The 15514-nt window shown below is 42.0% G+C and overlaps 1 protein-coding gene across 1 annotated transcript in view; it reads left to right on the forward strand.

The window, feature by feature from the left end:
- Nucleotides 1-9882, forward strand: part of ntrk2a (neurotrophic tyrosine kinase, receptor, type 2a) — an 80200-nt gene extending 70318 nt beyond the window's left edge. The window contains exons 19-20 of the mRNA XM_041936597.1: nt 6431-6589; nt 9697-9882. Coding sequence (XP_041792531.1) covers nt 6431-6589; nt 9697-9882 — 345 coding nt within the window. The remainder of the gene's footprint in view (nt 1-6430; nt 6590-9696) is intronic.
- The last annotated feature ends 5632 nt before the right edge of the window (nt 9883-15514 follow it).

Genomic DNA, 15514 nt, shown 5'->3' on the forward strand with positions numbered 1-15514 from the left:
GATTGATGGTGACTGTCCACTTTTCCTGCCCTTTCCCCCGTCCACTGTGACAAACTGACATGAGTGACAGTGACAGAGAACTGAGAGGGAGAAAGAGGGGAAGAAGGGAGAAGGATCTGTTCAATGACAAGAAAAAAATCACAACTAAATCTTAATAATCTACAGAACAATGCCAATGATCTATAGGCCATTTGATGGATGTGTAGTTTATTATTGGCACTGATTGATCCATTTTATTACTGAGGTACTTTTTGATGTATTTTTGTATGTAAGAATTGGTGCTACAATAATCAGTCTGAAAAAAATGGTCAGAGAGTGGCATGCTGATATTAGAAAATCCCAGGTATATGAGTATACTTAGCAAATATTCCTATTTTCTACTATTTTAGAATACTGACTTTTCATCAGTCTTTTCTAAACATTGTTGAGATCAAATTTTGAATAAATAGTTATTGTTTGGCATCAAATTAAAGATATAAAAGGAAAAGATTAAGGTCTCTCCTCTGTGGCTTTCTTTTGTACTATCTGTGTGATGACACACAGCAACCTCCCCACCTCCTCCTCCTCCTTCCTTTCACCCCTCCTCAATAAAGCTAAGCGCCGAGGCTGTAGTCATGGCAACGGGCGAAGGCAGTGGCGACGAGCCTCGGAGTTGTATCCAACGTTTCTCAGGAAGAAAAGTAATCAGAGAACTTCTGTTTAGTATGCTGAGGCAGTGCGAGGAAAAGAGAGGGGGAGACGGAGAGAGATGGAAGTGTGGGAGACGGAGGGTGGCAGAGAGATGAAAGGAGGGAAAGAGCTGGAGAAGAGAGAGAGATGGAGGGAGAAGGGTGGGAGGCCACGGAGGGAGAAAACAAGACACAAGTAAATATACAAAGGGAGAAAATGCAGTAATAGAGCGACAAAGAGACATACGCATGCTGAGGCAGGAGAGGAGAGGTCTGCATGTGTGTACAGGTGTTACAAACAAACACACACTGCAGCTTTCGACAACCACAGGACAGGCTATCAGAGACAGAGAGGGAGAAACAGCATGAAATGACAGAAAAGGACAGCGAGGAGACAGCAAAGCTGAAGAGTGGTAGAGCATGGTGGGAGGTAAAACACAGCGATCCTGCCACGTTTCAGCATCCAGGAGACAGAGAGGAGTGAGTATGCTGGAGGGGGGTGGTGATTGGTGGGGGGGTGTAGGGACCCAGTCATGCTCTTGCGTCAGACAGTTGCAAAGATGAGTCATAGAGGAATCGGAGCACCCCCACTGCTTGTGTGTGTGTGCGTGTGTAGGGAAACTGAAGCAGAGGCGTAGGACTGAAGGGGCTGTGGTGACGTCATTGGATCCACTGTTACACAATGAATCTGAGAATATAGGCAGGATGCCTCCATTCAAACATTGAGCCTTGAGTTTTTTAGTTTGTGTGTGTGTGTGTGTGTGTGTGTGGGTGGGTGGGTGGGTGGGGCTAGACATTAACTAGAGCTGGGAAGAGTGAATTCATATATGCAGCACATTTACTCCTTTTCTCCCCAAACTGATTTCATGCCCAAATGTGTACGATGAAAGTGGATTAAATGTCTGCTTCGGTTTTGAGGTTGACTGTTTTACGCTGCCGACACAGACTGTAGAAAAACAGTGGCAACAAAGCCGAGCTAAACAATCCCTGCAGAGTAATTTGGCTGGTGTGCCTTTTTTTTTTTCTTTTGTTTTTTTTTACAACCCATCTCTGGGTCCCGACCGGCAGACAAACAGCATCTTAATGGAGCACCTGGAGAGGCCAGAATGGAGCAGTTATCTGTGCAGGAGGGAGTGTGCATGTTGACAGACAAAACACCTCTGTGTGTGTGTGTGTGTGTGTGTGTGTGTGTGTGTGTGTGTGTGTGTGTGTCTGTGTGAGACAAGATACACAACAACACATAGATTAGACTGCCGACAAATATTCAAATGTGGAGAATTGTTTCTCTTCGCTTCTCAAAATCATTCTTAAACAAAAAAATTAACAGATAATTGTGTACGATTTTTATAATTTCTCCATATAATCTTATTGTACCTTTCCTATTATTATTATTAGTAGTAGTATTAAGTAATCTAAAACCAAAACCCCAAATCAAAGGTACATATAGACCCACATAAACCATAACATACATATAAACCTATATAAAAGTGGACGGAAAAGCAAGCAAGCAAATCAAATCAAAGGATGTGAATTCATTTTACCTGTGAAATGTAGCTAAATCATGACTCTCTCATGTGCTCCTTCTGCCTTCATTATGCATATGGATCCACAGCTAGATAGATAGATAGATACTTTATTAATCTCCAAAGAGAAATTTACATATGCAGCCAGCTAGCTGTTAGCATCTAAAGGTTTTACTGGGTGAAGGGTCCCATAGGAAGAACAGCACAGCAATTAGTTAAGCAAAACATAGAGAGGGCAAAAGCAAAATTAAAATAAGTGAAATGAAGAATCGCAAAACAGTTACAATAAAAGAAAATGCCAACAGATAATAATTGTCATTCATAATTAGGATACATTATTTTCTAATAAAAAAGTATGCTGTGAACAGTTTTTCTGTTACGTTTCTGTTTGCCATGAAACGTATGTCTTTGTTGTTTTATAGCTAAGGGTTAGTTTATAGCACAATTTATAATTAGAGGAGGTTTGTAAACCTATCATTTGAATATGCGATATTAGCTTTTATTAGCCCTGTCAATTATCGTGAAGCTAACACTGGATTGAAATAAAATGGAGAGAGAAGGAAGGAAGAATACAGATTTTGCTCACAATATTCATTCACCATGTACTCAATATTTTTAAGAGAACTGAACTCCTGAAAAGAATGCATGTCATCACCTTTGGATGCTTCATCAAAGGTCATACGACATGGATACGTTGGGTTTTAGTGCGCTTTTCCATGCATCTCCCACAGGCTTCAACAGAACTGGCACCAAAGTCTGGCACCAAGTAGAGTATTACAATATTGACATTATGACACAATGCCCCTTCCTTCTTTTATAGCATTTGACGAAACTCATACCCATGAGTTCACACAATGCAATTGTTAAAAAAAAAAAAAAAAACATGAGCCAGCTCAATACAAGCAATGAGACAGACAAGAAAGTCCTAAAAGCAGATAACTCTTTGCTGGACCTTCATTTGATTTGAGTGCCAGCATCACTAAAGTAAACAACAGCGTGTTGTGTAAACCATTGTACTGTTTCTGAGGCAGCCAGGAGAGTGAGCTCTGTTCTCCAGGGAACACACACATGCACATGTGCACACACACAGGCACATACACACACACATATATAGATGCCAGCATTCTTGGAAAGAGTTTTTGTTTCCATAGCAACACAGAGGGCAATTAAGGTAGGGTTCCTGTGTAACAAAGAGTGGGCGGAGTTAGTCACATAAGCCCTTCCTACACCACATCCCATAATGCTTCTTTTTCAACTGGTCCGGTTGTCATGTGTACCGCAGCCTCCAGGAGGTCACTACAGAAATCCCACAGCCCTCCTCTGCTTTAGTTTTCCTCTTTTTATTTTTTTGAGGCTTTCCTGGAACACTCAGAGGTTTAGCTGAATTGATGCATATTTATAAGACAGAGAGGGAGCGAGACAGACAGGCGGTGATGGAAGGTGGGAATGAGTGAGACAGACTGAGGGAGAGAGACAGACCGAGAGAGAGAGAGAGAGAGAGAGATAAGGGAACAGCAAAGGAGACAAAGACTGACGATGAAGCGACTGACAGCAAAGAGAAAACAGAGAAAGAGCTGAAGACAGACCGAGATGCACCGTCTACACCTCCGTGAGGATGCTGGGAAATTCAAAGATTTCTACTGTAATTCTTTGACTGTAAACGTGAGTCTCCTGCCCACTGAAGGGGGGAGATTTAATCCGAAGCTTTACCTTCCCGCTCCTTCATTTGTTTTCTTTCCTCTTTCTTTCCTCTAGCCTTGTTCGATTCTTTTTGAAAAGACTCCCCTTCGCCTCTCTCTCTCACCGTCTCTCCCTCTCTCTCACCGTCTCTCTCTCTCTCTCTCTCAGCACTCACACAGGCAGTTAACAAAGATGAAAAAATGTAGCCCAGCAGTTCAAGAGACCGGTATTAATATTTCAGACCATCAGGGGAAATGATCAGCCGTGATGAATAAAACAAAAAGACTAACGTAATGAGCAGGTTCAGACACATCAGAGGATAAATTCTGTCAGAAAACTATATATAGAAAAGAACAGCACATAATAAACAATGGCTCTGAAATCACTTTCAGCATTATTAATGTAATATTTATCACTATTTACTGTATAGTGCATAAGTAGTTTACTGTCATTTGCTAACAATCCCACAATACAATGCACAGATTTTATAATTGTTAAAATTACAGACATCTGACACTGAGGCCTGACAGTGATGAAGATAAATTATGATGATTAGTGAATGACCGAAATCTCAGTTTACTGGTCTGGGTTGTATCAGCTTTCAGAAATCCATCACTAACTTTGTGTCGGTCAAAGTTCTTACTGTCGGTAGCATCATCTGTGGGTATGACTGTGTTATATGCATACATGAAGAAATGCGTGTTTCAGAGTTTTCATGCAGTTTATAAGTGGGTGTCACTACCTGATCCATCCTGGCCAATCGGTTCTGCATGTGTGTAGGTCTGGTTCTCACACTGAGGACCTGACCCGTGAGTTATTCTAACCCTAACTGTTCCTCAATCAGTTCTGTTGTATTTTGTTTTGTTGTAATTTTGTTATGCTCCATTTTCACAAACACACAGAAAAGTTTGGGTTACTAGTATGGAAACGACCATTCTCATTCCCAGAGCGTCAAATATAACTGCATTGTCACGTCCATCGGCGGCTCATACAGACAGACAGGATACCCTTTAGCTTCTGTATGAGATAGCTTTATACTAACTCCGCTGTAAACCAACAACGGAAAATTGTAACCCTTGTACCACACTGCTTTGGCAACTCTGTACTCCATTATGGCCACACCAGTAAATCTGTATTTGACAGAGACAGAAAGAGAAATGTAAATGAGAAACCGACAAACAACCAGCAAGACATGCATTACAGGGAGCAAAGCGTGGTCTGGTCATGAAGAGTAAGAGCTGCAGATAGGCAGATATGTGTCCCCAGGCGTACCAGAGAACCTGATGGCTATCTATGTGACCGTGCACATTTTATTACTCCATTAAATAACCCACTGACTAACAAAGAAACAGGCCAAGTGTGGGTGCCAAGCCATTAATAACAAGCATAAACCTCAGAAAATGGATTGTGCTATCCGTGCGGAGCAATGGAGCGCAGATCGGTCGGTAGATTCATGTTCGGGGGAGGAGTAAGGGGAGAGGGGAGGCACAATATAAAGGAGGACAACATCAGTACACAGGGTTAGGCTTCATTCACTTTCACTTCGAGCAGGTTAATAACTCAAGCACTGGCATATCTAACTTCAGAGAGCTCAACAAAGCTTTTATCCAAACATAACACTGTAATTGCATGTTGGTGTTGATGACTGAGGGGCTCACTAACCTTTTGTCATTTTGATAAAAAGTTTTTCTGCAGTCTGTGAGGGACATAGATGAACTGTCAGTGTTTATGAACAGCAGAAGCAGACTGGAGCTTAATGAAGTGGCCAAACGTCTCTCAGAGAGCCTGTGAGGTTCCCGTGTGAAGTTCACTGCCGGTCTCTGCTTTATACCAACTTACTGTTTGATGCCACAGTTTAAGGTCTAATTAAATGATACTTTAATTAAATTGAATTAAATTCCACTCACGTGGGACATGAGTAGTGCACATACTCCATACTGCAATACTTTATACTCATATTTATCTATAATGCATGCCTCATCTTGCTAACCCACACAAACTGGCTCATACATTTTATAAAATACATATGACTGTTTACCTGATCCAGCACCTCTTTTTTCTCTTTTTGGATCATTTGTCCTCTAATTGTGATCGATGGCCAATTAATTCGTTTGTTCCTTGTGAGCTCAACAGCACACACCTGTGCCCTCTTTCATTGAGGTAATATGAAGCGATGCTTTCTCACCACCCTTCAGTTAAATGAAATGACACACTGATCAGGAGTGAGGTGTGCTACAGTCATGGAGATGATGCAATCTGTGGTGCAGTACCATCAAACCTGGCTCGCTGAAATGCTTCAGGCAGCAGTTTTGAGGGGTGAAATGTTTGCAGCGCTGCTTTAAAATGTATTGAAACTCTTGAGTGAAGCCTCGTGAGGAATGTGAAAAGCTGCGTGACCATGCATTCGAAATGCATGATGTTGCAGAATAGAACAGAATACAGTAGAACTGACTATAGAGCGAACTTCTTTGCTCTCATACGTTCACGGTACCCTATACTGACTTTATACTCTCTCTCTTTGTGTGTGTGTGTGTGTGTGTGTGTGTGTTGTATTCAAAGGTCGGAGGTCACACCATGCTGCCAATCCGTTGGATGCCCCCTGAAAGCATCATGTACAGAAAGTTCACCACAGAGAGTGATGTTTGGAGTCTAGGAGTCGTCCTCTGGGAGATCTTCACCTATGGAAAACAGCCTTGGTACCAGCTCTCCAATAATGAGGTACCAGAATTAAACTGATTCTCATCTCAATTTGATTGTTTTCATTCCACGTCTGAACTGAAGAGCAGAGACAGAGTCGATCATAGGAGATGACACATGTCAAGGTATGCACCACTATGTGCAATCTGAACAAAAAGAACTGAAGTCAAAAGTACAAAGCAGCATCACTTTATGTAAATGTTACCATGGAAGCACCTGCATCTTAATAAGTGATGGCAAATAGGATGTTGCAGCCTCTGGTTATGAAAAAACAGCCCTTCAGTTAGAAATCAAACTAAATATTTGATCCGTTTTGTGTGCAAGCTTCTCCGAGTGCTACATCATTCGAATCCTCCGGCCTGAGTCATCTCATGATGTACAGCTAAGACGAATCGTTTAGAAACTCAATGAGTTCTCATTTCATCGTGTCTTGAATTAATTGCGAGTTATGCCACAGAGCTGGAGAGCTCGCAGCGAGCAGATGTATCTCGTGTTTCGAGTGGAAAGGAATTTTTAAACCCTGTTTTTCCAAATGGGCTCACACAAAATGTTCCATATTTCTTGTAATGGATCACACTGAGTTCTGTGGGTTTTTCCAGCATACAGTGACACAGCCACAAAAATGAGGATTTCCACTCATATTAAACATAAGACTTTCTATACTTTTGGCATTGTGCATAGTGTGGATTTTAGATCTCCGAGACATGACATTTCTATACAACTCATCTGCATTCAAAATGACTTCATGCTGAAGTAATTGCTGCCTGGATTATGATCAGAGTCATCGTCATGAAAACATACATTTATGTACTGCGCTGGACTTGCAGGGAGGTGGACGGGGCGGACAGCTGGCATACAAAATGCAAGACTGTTACACCAGGATCCAGGATTAACGTGCAGACTGTGGTTTAGGCAACAAAAATACTTCAGTTAAGGTTCAGGAAAGATTGCAAATTTGGTTAAATGTTAACAAAAAAACGTATGACTCAAGCCACTGCTGACTTTTCGTTAACAACCTTTCGTTTCATTAACAACCTTTCCTGATTATGTCACTAGGAAACAAAACAAATTTGCTGTTGCAGATCAGTTGCATATCATCTTTCTAGGTGACTTGCACCTTTATTGATATACTATATTTGCACTCTACTACTTTGCACTACAACTGCTGCACAACAAACTCCCTGTTCTGTCTTATCTTATCTCAAATATTAAACAGCAGGGCTGAAACCCACCATTATGTCCATTATCAGTTACCCTGAAGATTGTTTTCTTGATCAGCTGAGGAACATTTCTCTGTAAAAACGTAGAAAAATAATGAGAAAAGCCAATTCCCCAAAGCCCAAGGTGACATCTTCAGACATGAGCCAAAGATATTCAATTAACAATGATATAAAACCGAGAAAAGCAGCACATCATCACATTTGAGAACGTTTGTGCTTGATAAAAGACTTCAGATTGTTTATCACAGTTGCCATTTAAGCCCTTTAAACAAGCGGCAGCCTGCCTGTGGATTGGTCGAAACAGACTCGTGCTGTGCAGCCAAACATTTTTTAAAACCACAGAATTAATTTGTAACTTCCAGCGCAAAAGTTACAAAACACGTCAGGCTGCGTCTTGGGGGTAATGTGTCAAAATGATAAATCTGGAATATTTTCAGTGAGTGTTGCAACCATATAAACATGTATTCTGAAGATTTGACTCAGTGGGAAAATCACAGAGTTTCAATGAAGATGTAGAATGAGATGATTTTAACAGAGCAGCAAAAAAGGGAAAATATTAAGGGGTTAATTGTCTGTTGATTGACTAAATCATTTCAGCTCTACAAAGCTCTCAGATTACATGAGATTACTGATAGAACAGGATACCAAATCCCTCACTTTGATCTACTGTATTAAATACACAGCCAGCCCAAAACGTCTCTGGAGCCTTTAAGTGTAGCTAAAGAGGAGCTTTTCTGTATCAGCAAAAAAAAAAACAACAAAAACAAAAACAACCAAGTAAACAAATAGATAAATAAATCAACAATTGACTGTTTCTTCTGAATAATTAATGAATCTTACAAACCTTCCTTTTACACTCGAGGTCTTGACCCAGTTTCCGGAAAAGAAAAGCGCATCAGAGCCCTTCAACCCTTCACCTCAACCTCAACAACCTGAGGATGACCTCAACTCTTATTACAGCTTTATGAGCATGTGAGCAGCCCCCTTTGGTTACATCCAAGATTAACCTCTGCCCCCCCTACGTTGGTCTTCTTGTCCCATTTACATCTATTAAATCTCTCTTGATTCGCAGTCCGTTCACCTTCTGACCCAAATCTGATGCTCGGGTATCTTTTCCACCGGATATGGAGTTTTGTTCCAAAATCAGATATTCGCTATTTATTCACTCTTTCAAGCTGATAACAATCACAGAATGGGGAGGGGTGACTAAGTAGCGGTTTAATTAGCAAAATGATGACACTCTTATAAACTGCGGCCTTAATAATTTAGAGATATTGAATGATAATCTTGCATTTATTATTACATCTTTTGAAATGGATATATGGCAATTTGCAAACTGGTTTTTGGAGCTTAATAGAAGCCATTTGATATTCATTCCACGCACACAGCAGGGTGTATTTAATAGTTGAGGAAATTATAAAAAGCTAAATTATATCACAGACTATTACCAGTATAGATGTTTTCCAAGCCGCTGCTAGATGAACTCCTTTGCTGACAACCTCGGACAGCTCTCTTCAGTATGCAGAAGTTTGCGTTTCTCCTCTCCCCGATCTACAAATTCTCATCCACAAGTAGATTTAAAGCTGAAATCTGTATTTTTTTATTATTATTATTTAATATATATGTGCCAAAACACCAAATTTCCTCTTTCACTGCTCTTTAGAAGCTGGGTTGCACTCACTGTCGCCTAACTTCATCACGGGAGTAAATAATTTATTCAAAGTGACATTTTCACTATATGCCTCTGCTGTGAGGTGAGATCACCTCGCCGAGCAGAAGCTCCGTCATTTTCACTGGAGGTCGAACATTCAGCCTGAATTCTTCTTTGTTTGTTTGTTTTGCAACGGAGGGGCCAAAGCTACAGCGTGACGTTAAGCTTGACGCCTGTCGCTCTCTCCTCCTCTGCAGGTGATAGAGTGTATAACCCAGGGCAGGGTGCTGCAGCGCCCCAGGACCTGTCCTAAAGAAGTATACGACCTGATGCTGGGCTGCTGGCAGAGAGAGCCGCACATGAGACTCAACATCAAAGAAATCCACGGTCTGCTCCTCAATCTGGCCAAGGCCTCACCTGTATACCTGGATATACTGGGCTGAACACGGGACGAGGACGGAGGAGAGTCTTGGATGTGTGTGTTTGGGTGGAGATGGTCACTATATCTAAGTATGTGTGTGCATTTGAGGTCGTATGCATGTGTGTGTGTGTGTGTGTTAGGGTGGACACGGTGACACCTGTGAGTGACGTGTGCGATGCTCGTGCAAGTGCGTGCGTGCAAGGTACCGCTGTACAGGATGTGAAGCTATTATCAAACTTTTAAAGGCAATCAAAAAATTTCTCAACCCATCCCCATTCGCCTCTTCCCTTCCTTCCTTCCTGCCAATTTTCTCTCCTTTGTGCATCTCTACTCCTTCCCTCCTCCTTCCTTCCCGAAGAGACATTTACCAAGAGCGATTTAACTTTGGAGGCTTCTCACTTCTTTTCAAATGCTTTAAACTGAAATGGGGCTAAATTGATGAAACCTGATTAACGGGACTTTAAATTTAGTGACTCATCCCCTCGCCGCCTGTCGGACCACAGGACTCGTTCTAACATCCGGAAACTTCAAGGAGGCGCGGCGTGAGGGGGAGGATTTCCGGAAGCTTCAATCCTTTGCGTGTAAATATGAGACGGTGAGACGTTTTAGAGGAAATGGCGACGTGGAGCCATAGAGACACTGTGTTTCCCCCTCTCGCCCTGTCTGTTCTGTCTGTCTTTTTGTCTGTCTCTCCGAACTGTACATGAGTATTAATGTCAGCATTCATCCAACGCGTCCTGTGCAAAACACAGGTGACGACTAACACACTGGTGCACATGTGGTAGACTGACTGCAACAACATGACCAGGAAAACGATGAAAAAGTAAAAACGCATCCTGGTTTTCTGCCTGTCACATGACAAAAGATGATTTCTGGTTCGCTAATTTGAAAAAGAAAACAACAATCACTAGTAACACAGTGCCTGGTGAAGCTGAACTGAACTGCTGTGGTAAAAAAATACTTCAGGAGGACGGCTGAGGTATTCTAATATATTGTAATTGTGAATGCCGAATACTAGAAATGTAAAAAAAGCTTGATCTATCTGGCACTGAGCTACAGTATCTCGTCATGCAACAGACTGATATACATGATTATAAGGACGTATGCACTCATATTAGCATACTGCATTTTACAGCTGCTTTCTGTTCCATTTTTACTTTGCTCAGGCCTGGACTGCACTGTCAACAGCCCCCATGGTAACACGATCCCCACTTTTCCCCCCTCAAAGTGACAGATGCTTCACTTGTGATGTCAAGCGCTCATGTCGGAGGTCAATAGATTAATTTGTCCGCAGCTGTCCGACAGTCGTGAGGTTGGCGTTTAAAGGGGGGGAGAGGGAGGGCACAAAGGTTGTTGAGGGAGGCTGGGTTTTGAGCGGTCAGATCACGGTTAGATGTGTGGGCGGTGGCGCTGTAGAAGGTGTGGTTCATCTGGTCAACCCATATTAAATCATCAAGGCTCTCAGCACTCAGACATCCTTGAAAACCACATCTGTGCTAGAGGGGATGCACACACACGCTGTATACCTTATCCCGTCAACCCTCCATCTCCACACACACACACACACACACACACACACACACACACACTCACTGAAAGACACTCAAAACGGGCCGAGAAGGAAATTGAATTGTGCATGTTTTATTATTTGAGCGGTGCAGTGCTTTAGCCAGGCCCTCGTCCACTGTAATGGTGTAATGTATATTTCATTACAGCCTAATGGGCCCCATTAGCACAGTCTCCTCACAGACATTCAAGACTTATTGTTTTATGGCTGTGAAGGAAGGATGGAGAGGAGAGGAGAGGTGAAGGAGAAGGAGAAGAAAACAGGGAGAGGGGCCTGGAATGAGGAGCAGTGGAGAGGAGAAATGAGAAGAGAGGTAATAGTGCATACTGGGAAGAAATGGAGAGGAAGGGAGAGAGTTCAGAACGGAAGCAATGGGGTAGAAAGGAGAAGGCGATGGGAGTGAAAAGGTACGAATGGGTCGTGAGGAGAAAGATGAGGGAGAGAGAGGAGACAGTGGAGTGAGAAAAGGGGGTAAGGAGAGGGGGTGTGAAGGTCCTCAGGGAGAAAGTGAAAGTGAGCATCCATCATTACTGCAGATGTTCTATAAGCCGCAACTTCAACTTCACACTCACATTCCTACGGCTGGTCTCAACCACACACACACACACACACACACACACACACACACACGTACACACACACACACACACACTTTACTGGCAGTCCACCAACAGCTTACACTGGAAATAAACTCAATAACGTACCACACATCCCCATTATTGAGAACCACGTCACTCACTTACAGTATACAGCTCATATCTGGTCAAACGGCTTACAGACACTGTATATACAACTGCTCACATGCATGCAAGGAAACACAGTCAATGTTTGTTTTGGCATTTTACTGGAGCATATTTTACTCTATGAAGACATATTAAAAAGTCATAATCACTGCGGTTTCACTAACAGCCATTTTAATTAGATGTGAAACGTCAATCTGGAAATATAAGTCTTATTTGTTTATTAACAACAGCACTTGATGGTATTGATGTTTGTGAACTTGAAAACGTTGATTTTATTGATTTATAGTATTATTATTTATAAATTAAGAAGCATTTTGTACATTTCTTTCTATATCTGAGGTTGCCTTTTGCAACGACAAACTGAAACTGATCGCTGGTCTAGCTGATTATGTTTTAGTGAATATGTAAAGATAATCTTGAGCGTTTACTTGTACGTCAAGCTCCCTCTTAACGGCTACCCAGCCTGTACTCATGTACAGTGTGCTCTACAACAGGGATGGATGTTTCACCGGACTGCCACATTTGTAGATTTACTTTGACTATTGTCAGCTGTCAGGGCATGAATGTGAGGGTTAATGGCTGCAGCATTGAAAAGGCAGGCCAACAAGGCCCTCAAAATCCATCCCTGCTGTACAGTCAAGTAGAGTTTGCACTGAGTGAGCACACTCAAAACTCGCCACACAATAACTCTGCGCAATAACAGAGGGCAGGGTGTGTGACGACCGGCGTGTGTGAGCAAAACGGTGAGAAACGAGACGCAAAAGAGCAGAGCAGGTCGAAGCGACATCCCAGCTGGCTGCACTGTGTGTGTACTGTTGAGTTTCCTTTTTTTTTTTTTTTTTTTTTTTTTAAATAATGAACTGTGTCAGGTTGGACAGCAGTGATGTTTTGACAGATAGGAAGAGGCCGCGAGAGCGCTGTTTGTCATGATGAAGAGGCTGTGAAACTTTCACTCCGGCTGAAGCTCGGCCGTCGTCGCTTCTGACGCCTCAGATCAAAGACGGTGGTCAAACAAAGGAGGGGAAACGACGACTGCTGTATGAGTGGACACCTCAGAAAAGGAGGGACTGACAATCACAGACTTCTCTCTTTCTCTCTCTTCTTCAAGTGACCTACTGTAAAATAGACTATTCAACCAACTTTCCTCTTCTATGCTGCCTATACCGTACGTGATAGTCTTAAAGTGCTACTTTTTTTTTTCTAAAAGGAAACAACAGCGAGAGGAATGAACAAAAATACATGTACAAATGTGAATAAGCTGCTGAAAGAAATAAGCGTCACAAACTGCTGTGTCCGAGACTGTGTCAGTATCTAGATTGTACTGTTTTCTTTTGTCTTAGAAGTGCAGGGCAGAGAAACGGGTGACTCGCAAATACACGAAATGACATCCAGCAAGCCCCCAGGATGCAGCACGGTGTTTGCTCATTCTCCCGGTGGTGTGTGTGTGCGTATGTGTGTGTGTGTGTGTGTGTGTGTGGAGAAGGTTGATTGATGCCGGAGTGAGTCAGGAGGGATTCAGATTCTAGCCAAATCCTCGCTCAAACGCAATGAGATTCAACGGAGGAACCAGTAATTGATTTGTTGTCCCTGTTCACCAATTCATGATAAATGACTTTACCCAGTCGTGTTGGACTGAGGTTGGTATTATGGCAGCTAAGATTTATGGAATCACTCAGTTGCTTTATTTATGTCTCCAAAAATCAAGCTTCTGCTCAACACAACTTGCTAAAGCCTGGGTTTCACTGAGGTATATCAGCAATATTAACTGCTATTTTCTTTTGCCCCTTGCTTCCCTATAACATAAATATCGGGCAGATTTTGGGTCAAACCATGTGACTCAGCAAACCGAAGCATATTCCACATACAGACCCGCATCACGACTTTGAGTGTGTTACGATCCATATCACATTTTAATCCCCCCTCTCTCTCTCTCACATCCCCTCACATCACAGTCTAAGCTAATAGAGCTGAAATATCATAAAGGTCATCTTTAAGATTACCTTTGTGCTTGGATGCTTCTGGAGCCCCGACGCCCTGAAGAATGTAATGCCACAAAAACTTCTTCTCTGCAAAAAATAAAGGAAAAAAAATGAAACTGCGATTCGCTATATGCTGTATCTCTGTTTTTCAGTAACAGTTTTTTGGGGTTCTGTGCTATTTGTTTCTGTGTTTAGAGGGTTTCGCTGCTGCCGTCGAGGTAGAAAGCAGAGGATTTTGGATGTTTTGTGGATATTTGGATTGAAAAAGTCTTAAAAATAGGACAGAGGACAAAGCATTGTAAGGTTTCTGTATGTTGAAATGTTACTTCTATGCCTATAAACGCTCCTCAAAATGTAAGAAACGTCTGTATTGCAAAGCACACAAGGTAATTAAAAGCTGGAAGTATTCAGATTGACGCAGCTAATGTCTGTCTTTGCAAGCAGGTTGTTATTTGGTACAGTACAATGCACACACAGAAACACACACCAGAGGGAACCTGTACAGTTATACAGTCGCGTGGTGGAATTGGTTACAGTGGGTCATGATGGTAATAATGATATGATTTCTCTCTGAACATGGACCAGTCTGTCGTGATACGATGTAATTAATAAAAAGTGTTATGTCACATTAAAGCTCCTGGAAGTGAATCTACTGAAGAGTTAAGTGTGTGTGTGCATGTGTGTGTGGGTGCTGTGGGGACACACATTTGTTCATATAGTCACAATGTGGGGACTCGCCGAACGCAAATCCCCAAAAACCACAACCCAGATTCCCAAAAAGTTTGGACGCAGCGTAAAACATAAATCAAACACAATGTGATCAGGCTCATCTTTAACAGGTGATAGTATCATGACTGGGTATGAAAGGAGCATCTTGGAAAGACTTGGTTGTTCACAAGCGAGGATGGAGCGAGGTTCACCACTTTGAGAACACATGATTGGATAAAGGATGTTACTACATGGGCTCAGGAACACTTTGTAAAACCATAAACACAGTTTGTTTGCAAATTACTGCATTCTGATTATATTTATGTTTTACACAGAGTCCCAACATTGATTGAATTGAGGTTGTAAATCATTACATGTTAGAGTGAAGACTAAGGTTAAGATTATGGTTAGGCTAAGTCTAATGGATATGAATGTAAGTCTATGTAATGTCCTCAAAAGTGATGGAAACACAAGTGTGTGTCTGTACATATTTGTGTGTGTGTGTGTGTGTGCCCAGCAAACAGAGAAATGGAAAAGAAAGTGATTGGCTTTGCAAGAAACAGAAGAAGTACTGTACTGTACTCATGGTGCGAGAGAAACAGAAAAATATGCTAAATTGAATTGAGTGATAGAGCTGGAGTGTTGCTACATCTCTCC

Source organism: Chelmon rostratus, chromosome 5, assembly GCF_017976325.1.
Source record: "Chelmon rostratus isolate fCheRos1 chromosome 5, fCheRos1.pri, whole genome shotgun sequence".
Lineage (NCBI taxonomy): Eukaryota > Metazoa > Chordata > Actinopteri > Chaetodontiformes > Chaetodontidae > Chelmon > Chelmon rostratus.